The sequence below is a fragment of the Bubalus kerabau genome, chromosome 20 (genome assembly GCF_029407905.1).
Source record: "Bubalus kerabau isolate K-KA32 ecotype Philippines breed swamp buffalo chromosome 20, PCC_UOA_SB_1v2, whole genome shotgun sequence".
NCBI lineage: Eukaryota > Metazoa > Chordata > Mammalia > Artiodactyla > Bovidae > Bubalus > Bubalus kerabau.
Window position 1 is genome coordinate 3548942 of NC_073643.1, and position 19614 is coordinate 3568555.

Below are 19614 nucleotides of genomic sequence, written 5' to 3' on the forward strand. Positions count from 1 at the left end.
AGAATCACTGTGCAGTGTGAGTTACAAAGTTGTTAGTCCAATTGGTTCTAAGGGGTTTTGGCACACAAGGCCCTACACCCCAAGATAAAAATGAATTCTGAGTTTGAAACTTAGAAAGACTAGATAAAATTAGTAATGATATGCTAGAATCCAGAGACTGGGAGATGGAGCCTTACTATTTTTCCTGCTTTTATTGTCTCCTTTTGTGTTCTCCATCACAACTTTATTTCATCAAAGCCCTATTCAGTGAGACTCTGAGATAAACTTACTCTCTCCCTCATACTTTGTAGTGAAATTTAGAGCTGCACAAAGGATGAAGAGCAAAAGGCCTGGGTAATCAAAGGGAGCCAGGACCACAGCCAAGTGGCTCTCTTCACGCTCTGGATCACACCTGCATGAGGGATGACGGACCACGTGGGTCACGGTACATCTGAACTAACAAAATTATTGCTGAAAATGTTAACCTCTCCATTGTCTACAATTTACAGAATCAAGCTTCTAGGTAAACGAAAGTCTCTGCAGAAGCCCCTGTAAGCCTAAACTTTTAAAGTCAATTTTGAAAAACGGGTTTTGTCCATCTCAGGAAGTAAATGTGCAGAACACTTATTTGGGTCTCTTTCCAACTCTTTTTGTAAAGCAATGGCTCCATTCAGCTCAAGACTTTAACCTAAAAATGTAGCTCTCAACATCTGAATGAAATGATTAAATTGTAAATTTTTTTTAAAAAAAATGTAGGTCTCAAAAAGACCCCAAAATAAATCTATCAAAATTTATGATCTACATAAAAGCCTATGATCACCACTGTAGCAAGTGTTCAGGGTTAACATCACCAGCAGTAATGAACTGGTATCACCTGTCCACAGGTGAGAGAAGCCATCACACGTGGCACGTGCCCACACACGTGGCACGTGCCCACACACCCATGATCTGCGCCATGAGAGCGTCCCGTCACAATATGACATTACACAACCCACATTCTGGGATGTTCTACTAGCAACTATTACTCTTCCAGAGTGGCAAGGTTATGAAAAACGGGGAAATTTCTTCATTTTCATAAACTTATGCTTAAATAAAACGTTAACATTAGAAAAAGCTGTATATACAGGGGATACCATGTACTAGCCTTGCAAGTCTTCTGTAAGTTTTAAAATCATTTCAGAAAAAAGGAAAGAAAGAAAGAAAAACAAAACCATTTGTCAGGACTTCTTCCTGCTCAGGGAAAACAGACTGGCAAATAAATGATGTGCTACATAATTCTATGCTGAGGTGTTTATAAGTATTTTAAAAGGCTGATTAAATGACCTATAAAATGAATCTTTAGATGACACCAGTGGTAACTGTGGCTTATTATTCCGGCACATTATATTTTGCTCTTAATTCAAGTTACCCAGGTTGTTAGACGGAGAAGGCAATGGCACCCCACTCCAGTACTCTTGCCTGGAAAATCCCATGGATGGAGGAGCCTGATGGGCTGCAGTCCATGGGGTCGCTGAGAGTCGGACATGACTGAGCGACTTCACTTTCACTTTTCACTTTCATGCATGGGAGAAGGAAATGGCAACCCACTCCAGTGTTCTTGCCTGGAGACTCCCAGGGACGGGGGAGCCTGGTGGGCTGCCGTCTATGGGGTCGCACAGAGTCGGACACGATTGAAATGACTTAGCAGCAGCAGCAGGTTGTCAGAAAAAAAAAATTAAAGAATTAACTGATTTTATAATTGTGGCATTCAATTTCCAAGGTAAGTAATGGTGACCATTAGTAAAATTTGAAAACCAATCTGATATTTATGTTTCAAGGAATGTTCTCTTTGTAGATATGGGTATTGGTTGCACAGGTTTTTGCAATATATTCTTTAAACTATGTTTAGAAAAATTAAACCATGTTTAGAAAAGTGTTGAACACTCTTGTAAATGAATGCTCTACAATAACAACAACAACAGTTTCAACAAATAATAAGTAAAACTGAAAGGACACTAACATTTACTAGTACTTTATACTGCTAAACAAAAGTTATTTTAAACAAACTTACTCTCTAGTTCTTCTTTTTCAAACTTGGTGTTCACAGTTGAGCTGGTTTTGCCAAGATCCACAACAGCTTCTTCATCAGGACCCTAAAAAGAAATGATTCTCATTCATTCATGAAATCAACGTACACTGAGGGCCTACTGCTAGGCGTGTTATTTGAGGTGGCCAGAAATACGTAACAGAGGACATTCCTGTCAAAGAACTGAATTCATACTATGGCTAACTATATTCTTTTAAAAGTATGTTTACAGGCTTTTTTTTTTTTTTTAATCCACAGAAGACCATCTAAAGTCTAATGGAAAGACCTGAAATGACAAAGATTTTCTGGGCTTCCATGGAAATTACTAAGTAACTGGTATACATATTCACTTCAGTGGAACGACTCTCAGAAATTAGAAGTTAATCAGAAATTACAGAGAATCGGGATTGAGGGAAACCCTTAGATATCAATATAGAACACTTTTTTTTTTTTGCTTTTAGGTATTCTAAACAGAAAGAATCCCACTTAACTCACCTATATTAGATATTGGATACTGGATTATGGTTAAATGTACAATGGTCAAAAATAAGTCCATAGACTTAACATGTTTCACTTTCAATCGTAAATTACCAAGAACCAAAGTTATAAGAACTTTTTATTTGTCTACAAAAGAAAAGTCACCTCAAAATTTAACCTCTAACATCAGTCCACCTTTGAGTTCTAAACAGTTTTGTTCCACGTTTCTGCTCAACAAAAAGACTAACCGTATTTACTGTAATACATTACACAGAGTATTTTTAAAACAAAATTTTAGCTTTAATATTGCTTCTCGACTTCTAACTTACAAAGGAACATGATAGACTACTCATAAACTACTTATCATGAACTCAGTATGTACAAGATTCTGTGCCACTGGCTGAGACAGATGGCAGAAGCCCCTTCCCCCCACACCTGAGCTCTGCGGCCCCCAGACCTCCCAGCACAGCTCCTGAGGGCCACAGTGCACCCCCACTCCACGGCCCCCCAGACCTCCCGGCACAGCTCCTGAGGCTCACAGTGCACCCCCACTCCACGGCCCCCCAGACCTCCCGGCACAGCTCCTGAGGGCCACAGTGCACCCCCACACCTGAGCTCTGCGGCCCCCGACCTCCCAGCACAGCTCCTGAGGGCCACAGTGCACCCCCACACCTGAGCTCTGCGGCCCCCGACCTCCCAGCACAGCTCCTGAGGGCCACAGTGCACCCCCACACCTGAGCTCTGCGGCCCCCGACCTCCCAGCACAGCTCCTGAGGGCCACAGTGCACCCCCACACCTGAGCTCTGCGGCCCCCGACCTCCCAGCACAGCTCCTGAGGGCCACAGTGCACCCCCACACCTGAGCTCTGCGGCCCCCGACCTCCCAGCACAGCTCCTGAGGGCCACAGTGCACCCCCACTCCACGGCCCCCCAGACCTCCCGGCACAGCTCCTGAGGGCCACAGTGCACCCCCACTCCACGGCCCCCCAGACCTCCCGGCACAGCTCCTGAGGCTCACAGTGCACCCCCACTCCACGGCCCCCCAGACCTCCCGGCACAGCTCCTGAGGCTCACAGTGCACCCCCACTCCACGGCCCCCCAGACCTCACAGCACAGCTCCTGAGGCCCACAGTGCACCCCCACTCCACAGCCCCCCCGACCTCCCGGCACAGCTCCTGAGGGCCACAGTGCACCCCCACTCCACGGCCCCCCCAAACCTCCCGCACAGCTCCTGAGGGTCACAGTGCACCCCCACTTGTGGGCAAGGCCGACAAGGGGGACACCACCTGTCACTTCTAGCACCTCAGGGAAATCTGCTTAACCTTAGGTAACAGAGACTGGAGAGCAGAGTACAAGGAGCGGGGGACGGGGGACAAGGACCCTCCTGTGCTCAACAAACCTGGGTCTGGGATACACAACAGAGGATGACACTCAAGTTTTGAAAAGACAGACAAAGATTCTGAGGGAGAACTGACTGATGTCATAAAAGCCTGTCTGAACTTCGAGCGTGACCTGGATCCCTTCACCAAGAATGCACGTGTGTAGTACACAGGAATCCAGAAAACAGAACCTCATTCAGCACAGACCCACACTGGAGAGACCCCATCCCACAGCGCCTCTGTCAGAGGATCAAAGCAAGAGACGAATGAAGTAAAAGGATGTCCAGAAAAGGGCCAAAAAGCCAGAAAGGAGCAGAAAGGAGCCGGGTGCAATTAAGAGGGCAATGAGCAGGAGGAAGATGGGCACCAGGAAATGGACAATGTTTCTGTTCAGACAAAATTAGAGCACTACACTCCTCCCAGGCTTCCCTGGTAGCTCGGCTGGTAAAGAATCCGCCTGGGATGCAGGAGACCCCAGTTCAATTCCTGAGAGGGGAAGATCAGCTGGAGAGGGGATAGACTACCCAGCCTAGTATTCTTGGGCTTTCCCGTGGCTCAGATGGTAAAGAATCTGCCTGCAATGCGGCAGACTGGGGTTCGATCTCTGGGTCTGGGAGATCCCCTGGAGAAGAGCATGGCAACCCACCCCAGTATTCTTCCTGGAGAATCCCCATGGACAGAGGAGCCTGGCAGGCTACAGCCCATGGGGTCGCAGAGTCCGACCAGACTGAGTGATTAAGTACAGCACATACCTCCCAAAGCAGGAGGGTTGGTAAAAAAGCTTTCAAGAAGGAAATAAGTAATCTGTTCTCTCTAAAGGTTCTTAAGCTTTAAATGATAACTTTGTAGGCAAGAGAGGCACATGAATATAAGAGAATTTAATAAAAATAAAATAATATTAATTACAACCCTGTTAGTATTCCACTTACTATTAGTTTCCCAGAAGAAAGTTACTTTACCCATGAGATTATATTTTTCAAGTTCCACAGGAAGACAAGCTCCCAACCATCCCCATGGCCCTTGTGGCTATTCCAGCTGCCCTGCGCCTCCTCTCCACTTAGAACAACAGATCAGAAGGACACATCACACAGTCAGCTTCTCATCACTTTCCGTGTCCAAGCATCACCGGAAGGATCAGAGTGTTTCAGAAAGGACCAAAACTGGAGTTTGCTTGGATAAAATGATCTTTCAAGGTCTCTTCCAACTCTTGACCTTAAAATATCTTACTTTGGGGAATAGCTTTTTTTTCAGGGCATACAAAGTAAATTCATATACAACTATTTCCTGGCTATCTAAACTCTCAGTGTCCTAATTCTCATATCTTAAAACTCAGGAACTGAATCAATTTGATTAAATTTTCAAATAAATTCGCTGCTATCCAAACCCTCACTATTTGCTACTCAAAACTCAGAAACAGACACAGTGTATTAGGAAAACGCAGATCTCAATATCCAAACTTAATTTCTGGAGGGGGGCTAGATATCCAAACTGCAGAATCAAACAAACCTGGATATCAAGAGGTATATGACTCTAAGGACTGGGATCAATTCAATACATGACACTCGTAAGTTAAATAACTTGCTAAGGCTTTATACGTAAAGAATTGAGTGGCAGGCCATGTAGACCATGATACATTTTCATGTAAAGAACTAAGAAAGAAGACTGTATTTGTGATTAAACTAACTTAGAGCGGCCACACTCCTCTAGAAATGAGCAGAGGCTAAAGCAGGAAACACATACAAGAATAAAGAACTAATAAATCATCCATCCATTAAGCACATCACACTCATGAAACCTTAAAGTTCCCTTCAATGAGTTCATGCAATTTAGTCACTAAGCATGTAGGGAGATTAAAAAAAAGAAGCCACCTCTATTCTTAAACAAAAGACACGGGTTGTATGATCCAAGAGGTAGCAAGCACTCTGTGTATTCTAAAAGGGATTAACTGCTCCCATTCCAAACTTCCATTTCACAAGAACAACTGCCAAGGAAGCAAAACAATACACTTTTCCTCTCATCCCTAACAACAATAATAACCTCTCATTTCTATCAAAGATGGATTGACATGTTTAGATATACTACAAATAATTAGCTAACACAGAAACAGCTGAGGTTGGGCAAGCTTACAGCATTTATTTATTTAAAATACGCATATTCTTTGACCTCTAAACATCTATCATGGAAAAATACTGCCACGTGTGAAAAAGGGGGCATGTAACACAGAGAATGTCTGAAAACTCATCTTCTCACAGCTCACCCACTTTGCTTTCCTTAGACTCTGTGAAGCCTTGAGTAAGCAACTGGAAGCCAAGTGAGAATATTATTTTATTGTTAATGTTTGGGTTTTCAATGAGAATGCTTTCACAGGTAACTTGTAAAATAAAGTTAAAATTTTTGAGGTCTGGAAAAATTACAACACTTAACACTGTTAAAAAAAAACAAAAAAAAAAAAGCAGGGAGCAGGTATCTGTATTTCTCCCTTCCCTTAAAAACATTATCTCCTTTCCAACAACTGTGAAACATAAGTCAGAAAGGCAGTTTGTTATAAAGGCAAATATTAAGTAGGCACACACACTGCCTATCTCAACATAGTACAAGTAATTCAACAAAATAAGCAGGGTCCAAGGACCTTCCTGGTGGTCCAGTGGCTAAGACTGCGCCCCGGTACAGGGGGCCCTGGCTCTGTCCCTGGTTGGGGAACTAGAGCTCACACGCCACAAGGAAAATATCGCATGCTGCAGTGAGGATCAAAGATCCCACATGCCACAACCAAGACCCGATGCAGCCAGATAAATAAACCAATAAAACTGCTTAAAAAATGCAGGGTGCACATGGCTATATCTTAAAATCCCTCAGAATGAAGTCATTGATATTTCACGGTAGAAATGCATTTCTGAAACAAATATACTGCATTTTAAATTCTACCATCTTAGGATAATGCTTTAAGCCATATTTCTAAACACGGATTAAGTTACTATACCATACGAAGTACAATTTTATTTTGCTCCTTTTAAAAATATATACAAATAATGCATGTAAATAGCAAATATTTGGAAGGTTAAACATCAAGCCCCTGACACTGTCACACGGATGCTGGGGAAGCAGAAACAGACAGTCCTGGAGTGTTTACTTTTCCGTTACAATAAACATGAAATTTTGGTAATTTTTAAAAAGAATAAATTCAAGTTTCAATTTAACATGTCAGTTACTTTTAAATCTGCATCTAGGAAAAGAACTCTTCCTCATTTTTTAACTTCAAGAACATAGTGGAAAACTAAAAATAGCAAAAGCCAAGAGCCACCTCGACATCAAAATGTTTTCATTCTTAACCTCAGACGAGTAAGGCACACAAGCCAGTCCTTATAAAGCCTGCCTAGAATGAAACAAATCCAAGGCACTGGGAAAGCTCAAATAAATGAAAAATAAAAAAGGAACCCTTAATAAGTGTATCAATGCAAGCTTGTCTGACTCTAATCTTAAGAAAATTATTTTGCCATGGCTTCAAGTTTTTATTTATAAAATAAGGTAATTATTCAGAATATATCTACTCTATAATATAGAAGAAAACAGCTTTAAGAATTATCCACATAAGATCACACAGAAAGTTTAAATTCTCTGCATATGAAATGACATAGGTACAAGACCACTTACTACAGCTTGTAACTGGAAAACACTGGAAACCATCCCCAGGGTCCCTGAAAAGAGGAATGGCAGCGCACTCATCGGAATACCAAGCTGCTAAAAAGTGAAGACACTCTGTACTGACATGAAAAACAATTACCACCCATTAAAAGTGACACACACAAGGCAGAGAACTGCATGTACAGCACGCTGCCACACGTTCTGTACAGGAAGTCCCCAGAAGACGACTGTCTGAATATACACGACGACCGCTGAAAGGACAGACAAGCAAACAGCAAAACTGGTTACCTCTGGCAGGAAGAGTGGACTCTGAACTTACTGGGGTTTGTTTTCATTTTTTTATTGCTTTGATTTATTTTAGCCACGTGAATACAGAGGCAGACTGAAACGTGCAATCTTCTGAAAGCCAGGTCACGTATGTACCTCGCCCTCATCTACACGCGTCACTTGCCCTGGAAGGAGCTGTGAGGCGAGGCGCCACGCGAGCGTGCCAGGCACAAGGGCACAGCCGCAGAGGAGCCCGCACTTCACTGAATCAAAGTGAGGAAACCAAACACGCCCTCTCACTGGCCCATGGCTTTAAAACTAGATTAATTACAAAGACTTAACAATTACAGAAACAAGTATCTATTATGATGTGAAGATTCGGCATGTATCCTGAAATAGTATTACAGCTGTCTAGGAGAATTATTCATAGAAAGTACATTCCTAAGTACCTAGGATGAAATGCCAAGAGAAGGCAAGTAACTCTCACGAGGATCTAGAACTGTATTAGTCAGGAAATTTTCAGAATTTATGCTATCTTATAAACTCAGACATACCGAGAGGGCTTGTTGAAATTCAGCTTCCTGTGCCCAGTCTTGGAGATGCTGACCCAGTGGTTTAGGTGGAGCCCAATCATCCATCCATGTTTTCCAGTCTGCCCACCACATCCCTGGTCACGTTACAGACCTCTGCTGCTGCTGCTAAGTCGCTTCAGTCGTGTCCAGCTCTGTGCGACCCCATAGATGGCAGCCCACCAGGCTCTCCCGTCCCTGGGATTCTTCAGGCAAGAACACTGGAGTGGGTTGCCATTTCCTTCTCCAATGCGTGAAAGTGAAGTCACTCAGTCGTGTCCAACTCTTCATGACCCCATGGACTGCAGCCTACAAGGCTCCTCCGTCCATGGGATTTTCCAGGCAAGAGTACCGGAGTGGGGTGCCACTGCCTTCTCTGTTACAGACCTCAGCCTCGCATATTTCAATCGTTCTGCGACAGAGGCTGCTTCCTGCCCTCAACCACTTTAGGAGACCTTATAGGGACCACTCTCACTTCATTCACACTGTTTTCATCCTTCAGAAAGGGAAACATACATTTCAATTCATAAGAAAACAGTGAAGTTACTATATACTCTGTATTACAAGCAACTCTAAATCTGTTAAGTAGTGCTCTAAAGGCTGATTTGTATGTCAGAACATTTTCCCAGGATTCCTAGGGCAATCTATCAAAGTATATATAAATAGTAATGTTGTCCTACAAAACTCAAGTGTCTTCCAAATATTCCCAAACTCTTCCCATCCATCACCAAGAGTTGAACTTAATATTTAAAAAACTTTAAATTTATGGGCAAAAACCTTAAGAGTAAGCTAATAATCTTTCTTAATCTAAAGGGGGGAAATCATCAATGATTGCTATTTCACAAAATAAAAAGCCAAATAATGATATTCATAGTTTCTCAAGAATTCACTTGGCATTTTTGATTAATGCATTACTCTAAAATAAGTGGAAGAGGAGTAAAAGGTATATGGAAAGTTAAAGTAATTTAAAATGGCAAATTTTAACCTCAGGCAATCACATGATTCCCACAGAAAAAATTTTGAAGCCCTGAAAAAAATGCTTTGTCAACTGACAGAGGAGGAAGTGAGTCGATTCCGACACTGGAACAAAGCTTCAGAAAATTTTATTTCAAACACATACCATGATTAACACTAAAGACAATCTGAGCTTTAAGGAAAGTTACAAAGGAAAAAAGTGAAGAGGTCAAAGAATGTAAGAGCAAGAGAACTCAAAGAGGTGTGGGGCATAAAAGTTGGCAAGTGACGGCCTCCAATAATAAAGGAGATTGTTAGTAGATACTTCATTGTCAGAAACTTCAGTACAAAGCACAAGAGTCACAGACAGATGGAAAGCCTCCTCAGGGTCTATCTGAAATTATAAATCACAAATACTTATGGCACTGTGGCTATGAGGAGATCCTCATTCCAGTTCTACTTCAGCACACACACCAAAAACACACAGAAACCACTTACTTTGGGCTACCAAGCACATATGCATGCTAAGTCGCTCAGTCCTGTCTGACTCTTTGCAACCCCATGGACTGTAGCCCACCAGGCTCCTCTGTACATGGGATTCTCCAGGCAAGAGGACTGGAGTGGGTTGCCATGCCCTCCTCCAGGGGATCTTCCCAACCCAGGGATTAAACCCACATCTCTGATGTCTCCCGCATTGGCCGACGGGTTCTTTACCACTAGCGCCACCTGGGGAGCCCACTAAGTATATATAAATTAACAGAAATGAGAATGCTATGGTATGCTATGCTAAGTCACTTCAGTCGTGTCCGACTCTGTGCGACCCCAGAGACGGCAGCCCACCAGGCTCCCCCATCCCTGGGATTCTCCAGGCAAGAACACTGGAGTGGGTTGCCATTTCCTTCTCCAATGCATGAAAGTGAAAAGTGAAAGTGAAGTCGCTCAGTCGTGTCCGACTCTTAGCGACCCCATGGACTGCAGCCTACCAGGCTCCTCCGTCCATGGGATTTTCCAGGCAAGAGTACTGGAGTGGGGTGCCATTGCCTTCTCCCAGAAATGAGAATAATAAAATCTAATTCTGAAATGGGCTTTTAAAAAAACTACGTCAACTCCATCAATAATTAAGATGTACAGAAAACAAGCAGGAAGGAGAATACGCATGCAACGGCCCAGCAGAATGGGGCAGCAGCAGGTGCAGCAGGTACTCTGTCAACATCACCCAGTTTTGGTCAGCCAGGGGTTATCGTTAGGCAGGCATTTTTAGAATTTCACTGGATTTTTTTCACTGAGAAATCAACAGGAAAGAGCCAGGAACCCCTCACAAATATGGTCTATTTGCCTACCCTTTGCCTCGTTATTAACTCTGAACCCATGCATCTGATAGAAAACATAGGAGAGAGGTCTCATTTCCTTAAATAATGACTAGGAGCCTGGATTCATCCATTTATTCAAAAAATGCATACTGAGTGGACACTATGTGCCCAAGCATCATTCCAGATACTGGGGCTACATCAGTGAATCAAAAACTGTAATATAATCAAATTGCCAGCTTATCAATTAATTTACGGGGGGGGGCTCCCCATGATAAGACATCAGGGGGTGAGTGAATTATCTTCTCCATTCCAGGCCTTACACAGGTATGGATGGGGTGTACTTTTCCAGTTCAATCTTCTCGTTTTACACACACACAAAGCTTAAGGGACTTGTGGTTCTTTAGCTAGGAGACAGCAGCACGAGGTCACTATTACACAGGCCGAGAACTCACAGTGCTCCTTTACAGTATTTATGAAAACATGTAATGACATGTTCATGTAACTAGTTGCCTAACTTTTCCAGTCTGAACAATCAGCTCCAAGCAGAAGGGAATCCAGTTTGTTCCACTCACCGCTGACAGCTCAGCACCAAGCAGGGCCTGCCCTTGGTTAAATGCATTGACTGCTGTGTGTGTTCCAAAGGACAAGACACTGGGCTGAAAAATTTACATGGGATACACCTCCTTGTGAGCACAATTAACGGTCAAACATAGAAGAAAGGCACTCAATAGTGTGGAATTTAATCAATCAGTTTACAAACAAAAAAGCCCAGCATTAACCCATTATAAAATCAAATGTCAATTTACAAGTAGGAACGCCCAGCAACATCAAACAAAACTAAGCATTGTATCAAACACGTCTTACTATTACCTCTCATAGTTACTCAGGCAAAATCCACAATTTGTACTGTTTTGGTCAAATGATCAAAAATGAGATTTTTAACAAAATGTCAAAGGCATAAAATTGAGGAAAGGGAATGCTAAAAGGTTATTTAACAATACAGTTGTAGACTCGGCCTATTTCCTCTTTTGATGCCTGAGGGTTACAAAACCCACTATTACAACAGCATGAGACGATCCCCATCACAAAGTGAATTACTGTGAGACAGATGGCTAGAGCCCAAAAGGCAACACCTGCCCATAAAGTGTGATTATTAACCATGGAGGGCAATTTCAGAATTATCAAAGACTTCAGCTTAGCTTCACAACATATTTAACCATTAAGACAAAGTAATTTCTTTCCTAATACCTTAGCCATATACAACCGTTAAAGCCTCATTCAAGTAATACCAACTAATCAAAAATATATATTTTACAGAATAATTAATAAAAATGCTACAACACTGCAAGGATTTACTTTTCAGCAGATGACTTGCACAGCCAAAGACACAGAGGATGATGATCACTATTCTAAGCCAGTGCTGATAAGCCTGACATTTCTTCTAGCTTCACTATTACACTCTGAAAGATTCAAACTGGTTTGTAAGTAAAACACAAGATCATAAGTAGGTACATACAAGTAACTTCTTCAGGCGAAATCTTTCCATAGTGGTAGGTAAACACCTCGTTTCTGATAACGTACTACAGCAAGTCCCTCGCTGAGCCCGGGGCGGTGAGGACGTACCTGATTTAGGTCACTGTGCTTTGTACAAATCAACTCTCTAAGTTGCTTTCATGCTGCAGCCAATCACCGTCCTCTAAGTCACCTAATCTTCCTGCTAATGACTGCAGCTCACACAGGGTCAGAGCAGAAGAGATCTGCCAGGTAATAAACACACGCAGCTATAACTGAAAATACCGAAAGAGGAATGCAGCAACCAGCTTTCAACATCAACCTTTCTACATTAGTTAAAAAGAGAGCATACGCTGACGCTATATGGAATGGGGGTATGCGTGTTCATGCGTGTATTAGAGAATTAATTTTCAACAACATAGTTAAATCTAACTCTTAATTTCATCTAATTTTCAGGAAAGATCCAAATATGTTTTCACCTGAAGAGAGTTTTGCCTCTTCACCATTACTGTATTTATACCAACTTATTGTAATCATATATTAATAACAGGAATAATAAATCTTATTGTGGCTTTAATTATCATGTTACCCCCAAATTAAATATTCATAAGGATAACAGCTAAAAGCAGCACCCCTCGGACCTTCAGACTCAAGCTCTCTTCCCACCCACAAAAAGTGCTCCCTCTAGGATCTAAGCACTTCATCTTCTGGTGTGGTGCGTGTCTCACTGCGCTGGGTGACAGGAGCCCTCAGCTCAGGGACACGGGTATAAGAAGGGGAGGGAGAGAAATAAGCAGCTTAAGAGGCCTCAGGAGAAAAGGAGGAATTAGGTGCACATATATTTTTAACTTCCCAAATTGCAGAACAAAATGTTATTCTTCCTCAAAATACAGAAGATCCATTTCTGTAATATGTTACCTGTTATGATGCTATCCTGGGCACTACTAAACCAATATTCAAATGAAAAGTTTTAAATCAGGTTTTACAGGTTAAAGAGAAAAGTAAAGTAAGTTTTAGTTTACTACTTTCTTGACAAAATAAAGATACAAATTGAACATATAAACTCGGAAATTTTAATCAGGCTAGTCCATTAAAGATTTTTCAGTTTTATCTTATAGGAATACTTAATAGTCCTTTTAAACCAATCTATTGAGGTATGACTGACACATGAAAAGCTTAACATATTTAATAAATACAAGTCAATGGGTTTGGGAATAAGTGCGCACTCATGAAGGGCTTCCCAGGAGACGCCAGGTGGTCTGCCTGCCAATGCAGGAGACTTTTAAAGACGCGGGATCCCTGGGTCGGAAGAGCCCCTAGAGGAGGGAATGCCAGCCCACTCCAGAATTCCTGCTGGGAGAATCCCTGCAATAGCGGAGCCTGCTGGGCCACCGCCCATAGGATCGCAAAGAGTCAGACACGACTGAAGCGACTTAGCCCAGCACAGCATACACTCGTGAGACCAGCATCAGGGCCACAGCCATTATCTGTCACCCCTAAAAGCCTCCTCTCATCCCCGCACTGTCATTATTATTTGCAAGTGCTGCTGTGTGTGCCTGTGGTAAGAACACTTAACCTGTAAGATCTACCCTTAAAAAATGCTGAGTGTACAACGCGGTGCTGAGAGCTAGCTGTAAGCACTACGCTGCACATATCACTTATACATACTCTGCATCCCTGATCGTCACTTTTTCCTGGGCCCTGGCAGCCACCATTCTACTCTGCTTCTATGGTTTTGACTGTTTTATATTTTCATATATTTATATTTTCAAGTATAAGTGAAATCATACAGGCTATGTCATTCTGTGTCTGGCTTACTTCACTTGGCAATAAATATATCTGCACGAATCAAAACAGTCTCACTTATTCCCTTCGTCCCTCTGCCCCATTTTCAACCTTTTCAAACCTCCATCTTTATCACACAAATACAAGTATACATGCATATATGTGTGTGTGTGTGTGTACACATATGCAGACCTCCCCAGTGGCTCAGTGGTAAAGAAACCATCTGCAATGCAGGAGCCACAGGAGACATGGGTTCAATCCCTGGGTCAGGAAGATCCCTGGAAGAGGAAATGGCAACACACTCCTATATTCTTGCCTGGAGAATTCCACAGACAGAGGAGGCTGGCAGGTGACAGTCCATAGGGTTGCAAAGAGTCAGACACAACTAAAGCGACTTAGCAGCGTGTGTGTGTGTGTGTGTGTGTGTGTGTGCGCGTGCGCGCGCACAGTACTCACCAAAACTGGAGCTACATACAACTCACTGTTGTATAACTTGCTTTTTTTCCACTTACAAATCCTAAAGATTCTTCTTTATCAGTATACAGAAACTAAAATTTTAATATAATTTATTAAATTAACCAGTATATGGTAGAAAATTCAAGTCTTACTGAATTGTTCCCGAACAAGCATTCCTCGCAACCCACTTACACTCACCAGACATCTACTACTTTCTGTTTCTGCCTTGTAACTATACCTAGTAGCTAGAGTTGCCATCGTAATTTTAAATAACGTACCATTTGAGACAGTATCTTTTTTATCCTACAAAAAGAAGATTTTTTTTCACCCATATATAGCTTTTTCACTTACATTCTTCCTTCCACATCCTGATTTCAATTAAATTTGTTTTTATATCAAGACTGATAACACTTACATTCTATTCTATATTTATAATGAAGCCTTCTAAGATGTGTCCTGTAGTTAATTCTAAAATTTTAAAACCCATGTTAAAAAGCATTCAAAGGCATGTATGCATGCACTACCCAAAAGTACATGGAGGTAATGCCCTGGTGGCCACCCCTAACCAGTGAGGCCTGCTGCTGCTGCTAAGTCGCTTCAGTCACGTCCAACTCTGTGTGACCCCAGAGACGGCAGCCCACCAGGCTCCCCTGTCCCTGGGATTCTCCAGGCAAGAACACTGGAGTGGGTGGCCATTTCCTTCTCCAATGCATGAAAGGGAAACGTGAAAGTGAAGTCGCTCAGTCGTGTCCGATTCTTGGCGACCCCATGGACTGCAGCCTACCAGGCTCCTCCGTCCACGGGATTTTCCAGGCAAGAGTGCTGGGAAGTGGTAAATGCTCTGCATCCCTCCCCATCCCTCGGGCAGGCAGCTCTGACAGGCAGGCAGTCCACAAGGCTCCTCGGAGGGCCTGCAGGGCTGAGCGCCAGCCCCCCATTGTAACAGCCCATCTCTAACTGATGCACCTCTTTCATTCCCTGTCCATCACTCTTGCTTCATGGGCTCAGTTTACAAGTAAATTACCTGCAGGGTTTCCCTGGTGGCTCAGCAGTAAAGAATGTGCCTGCAGTGCAGGAGACCTGGGTTCGATCCTTGGATCAGGAAGATCCCCTGGAGAAGGAAATGGCAACCTACTCCAGTATTCTTGCCTGGGAAACCCCATGGACACAGGAGCCTGGCAGGCGACAGTCCGTGGAGTGGGACACAACTTAGCAACTAAACCACCACCACCATTGTGAAAGTCCACGCCAACACATACCACATCAACAGAGCACTGCTACAGGCAAGAACATGGGTACATCTCACAAACACAGTCTGAGAGAAAAACGCCCAACATGCACAACTGTCCCTGTGTTTCCAGCCAGGACAGAGTTATCTTGAAGCAGGAGGGAGGAGAGAGTGGCTGGAGTGCTAGTAACGTCCTACTATTTCTTTCCTAACGTGAGAGCTACAGGCATCCGCCTACTGCCCGATAACTGGTCACACTTACCATTTGTTCATGTTTATGTTTTACTTCAGTTAAAGGAAAACTAATATAAACAACTACATTAGTACCAAGAAACAGAACAAGAAAAAACTCTTGAAAATTAAAGACTTTCAATGTATAAAAGGCTTAGAAGATGAAATATCTCAAATGGTGTAACAAAAAGAAGAGCTGGAAAACATTAAAGATGAGAGATAAACAATCAATTCAGAAGGTTCAACTTCCAAATAATATGAGTTCCAAAAAGGGTAAAGAGAAAACGGATTAAAGGAAATTATAATCAAAAATGAAACTATGAGAATTTGCTAGAATAAAAAAGAGATAAGAGCCTTTAAAATGAATGGCCCCTAAGAAATAAAACACACACAAAAAACAAAATGAATGGGCCCTGAGTGACAAGAATCTTAGATTAGTAACTGTAGAATCTCAGGGAACTGTGGGTTTAAAAATGAATGTTATGGAATGAAGTGGAGGAAGAGAGAGGATAGACACTGGCATAAGACCTTTTCAGTATTAACCATGGAGGAGGAAGACACAGACTACCAAGTCGGAGATATGAACACACTGTCTCACTCAGACTCTTATTTCTATTTTTGTTTGTTCTACATTCCTTGTCTTTTAATAATGGACTGAACTGTATCCCCTCAAAATTCATTATATTAAAGTCCTAACTGAAAATAACAATAATCTCAATAATTGGGAGTATTCAGTTCAGTTCAGTTCAGTCTCTCAGTCGTGTCTGACTCTTTGCAACCCCGTCAACTGCAGCACACCAGGCCTCCCTGTCCATCACAATTGAGAGTATTAGCATTACTTAAATACTATCTCATTCAGAATCAAGATTAATGGCTGAACCATCAGAAAAGGATCCATTACTCAAAATACGCTTTCAAACATTCAACTCAAGTCCATCTCTTCATGACTTAGGTATAACGAGAATAAGAAGACTCTGCCTACATGTGGGTTTTAAAGTATCTTTGATACTAATTTCTGATTAATTTAAATGCTGTCTTCTCTGTAATCACGCTCTGTGCTTTTTCAGTCTCTTTAGTGAAAGGCTTTCAATGGCTAACTCAAAGATCTCTGGTAAACGTCACATGGCACTTGAAAATACGTGGGTTATTTTCAAGCATCTTTTGATATTGATTTTTAACATAATAAGAGAATAGATTCTCTACGATTTCAGTACCTTTAGACCATAAAACTTTTGCTCTTTGTTTTACATTCCTGGATGTGGTCCAGTGTCTCCTGGTTTATAGTCTATGGGAACTAAAACAGAATTTGCAGCCTGCTGTTGTGTGAAAATTGTATAAATCTTAATTATGGTAAATTGCTTCATAGTGCTTTTCAGGTCTACTGTATCCTTCTACTTTTCTGTCTATTCACTCTATTAATTTTTGAGAGTTTGATATTGAAACTCTAATTAAAAATCGTAATTTATGTATTTAAAAAAATAATTGTAATGTATAATGGAAATACATAATTTTGTTCTGTTTTCTAAATCTCCTGTAAATCCATTATGACAATTTCATCATTTAAAACATAAAAAAGAGGAATAAAAAGAACCTGACTAAAAATGATGATATTATTGACCAGACACCAAAAGCAAACATATTAAAGTTCAAAATACTAACGAGTTCACTCTTTACATGAGTCTTAAGTCTCTACTACCTCTAGGATAATCCATTAATTTGTATGCTGTAGCTAATGCAACAAAGAAATCAAATTTTAAAAACCCCAAATAAATATTTATTTGCAGATGGTATCACTGTGTACCTAAAATACAATAGATTCCACCAATTAGCACAAATTAAAAGATTCATTTGACAGCCAGCCAGTTACAAGATAAATAAACACCAACAGCTTTTCTCTAAACTACCAATAAATAACGAGAGAGAGGTAGAAAAAGACCCTATATAAGGACAAAATGATAAACTACATAGGAATACATTTAATCTAAAAAACTATAAAATTTTACTGAAAGACACTGACATAGAATCTGACACTCTATTCTCCTGGGTGGGCAGGCTTTAAATAAATATACCAAGGAAAATAATAATAAAGCTTTCTATATGAATATATAAATTATAAAGCGAATCAGATTCCCAAAGGGTTATGTTTATCTTTTTAACTGAACTAAATGATTCTGAAGTTTCCATAAAAACTAGAATTTCCAATAAAATCAAGGGGAAAAAAGGTGGGCGCACTTTGTCTAATAAATATTCCAGTATACAGTGAAACTATGGTAAGCTAAACAGTACGGTACAAGAACAGAAACAATTCCATAGAGTAAATACTTGCCAGACAAAACAGAATGAAGTAACAGATTAATACATAATGCAGGAAGGACTGTCTGGTTCTCTAATTTGATGAAGCTGTCTATGTCAATGGCAGGTAAAAATAAATTACAATGGATTAAAGACAATTTGAAGAATAAGTATTTAAAATTAACAATAGTGTTTTATATTACTGGAGTGGGGACATATTCTTTAGCAAGATGAAAAAACTAGAAGCCATGAAGAAAAAGACTGATACAGGTATTTTTTAATCTATTAAAAAAAATCCAACACTTGTCTAAAGCAGACAATAAGGAGACAAGATAGAACATGAGGAAATACATGTAGTGTAACAGACATGGCATTGAGTATTTCTAATACAAGAAACTTCTTAAGGGAAATAAAGGAATATAAAAATGGACAAAGAATGTGAATCAAGTAATTCCCTTTGGAGAAAATACAAATGGCCAATAAATACCCACATATTAAAACGAATACTCTTACTAGTGGTTCAACCATTAGATTAGTGGGGAAAAAAGTCTAATTAATGTCTGAAGCTGGCAGAGGCAGCAAGACACAGAGACAGGCTCATGCTTTTAGTGGGAAGGTGTAAATTGCTCAGAACTTTCTGAAGAGGAAGCCAACAAGAATTAACTTACAATTCTGAGGACACCCTTTATGGGGCAATGTCACTTTTGGCTATCTACTCCACAGAATGAAAATACCAAAATATAAAGATAAGGCCAAGTATGTTTACTCATTGAACTGGCAAAAAACAGGAAATGACCTGAAAGTAAATAAACAGGGGAATTTACCTTGTAACATGACAAAGATATAAAGAACAAGATGGAACCACACAGTCCCACTCAGGAGACATCAGGAATATTTTTAAGAAACAAGCGAGTTATGGTGTTACATGCTTACTACGATCACATTTTTACGTTTTACAGAAGATAAAACAGTTCTAGGATAAGTTATTACTATCCTAATATATAAAAGAAACTTAGACTCTAAAAGAAAGTAGTTCTCTGAAGGTCCTACAGCTGGTATGTGGATAAGCTAGAATTTAAAACCACGATGCCTCCCCTACAGGGACATGCACTTTTCAGGAGGCCACTTACAAACCTTATTTTTAATTCTCATCGTAAGAAACTCTGTAAGGTAAGCGAGCTGATCATTTTCCACCCCAGGGCTGTCTGACTTCATACCTGGGCTCTTTCCACCAGGCCACATACTTTCCCCTAAGTTACCCCATATGTAATTTTATTTGCTCGTATCCTTTATTTAGGGAATTTTAAGTGAAAGGTAATGGCATTCAATCACAGACACATTCACTGAATTAGTTTTGAATATTTTTGATGTATTAGAAATTCAGTAATAGCTAATAACTACCATAAAAAACAAGAACTTTAACACAATGAAATCAGTATCAATATTATAATAAATATATGCAGATACCA

The 19614-nt window shown here is 41.0% G+C and overlaps 1 protein-coding gene across 6 annotated transcripts in view; it reads right to left on the reverse strand.

Moving 5' to 3' along the window:
- The window catches only part of SLC4A7 (solute carrier family 4 member 7), a 119253-nt gene that overhangs the window by 75162 nt on the left and 24477 nt on the right, over positions 1–19614 (reverse strand). For 4 of the 6 annotated variants that reach the window (XM_055557984.1, XM_055557981.1, XM_055557986.1 and 1 more), the window contains exons 1-2: positions 7551–7637; positions 2030–2111 (exon numbers count right to left, since the gene is read on the reverse strand). In XM_055557984.1, the coding sequence (XP_055413959.1) occupies positions 2030–2111; positions 7551–7622 (154 nt within the window). In that variant the 5' untranslated portion in view covers positions 7623–7637. Of the gene's footprint in view, positions 1–2029; positions 2112–7550; positions 7638–12157; positions 12270–19614 lie in introns of those variants that run through there. The other 2 variants (XM_055557983.1, XM_055557982.1) reach the window with 2 other exon arrangements.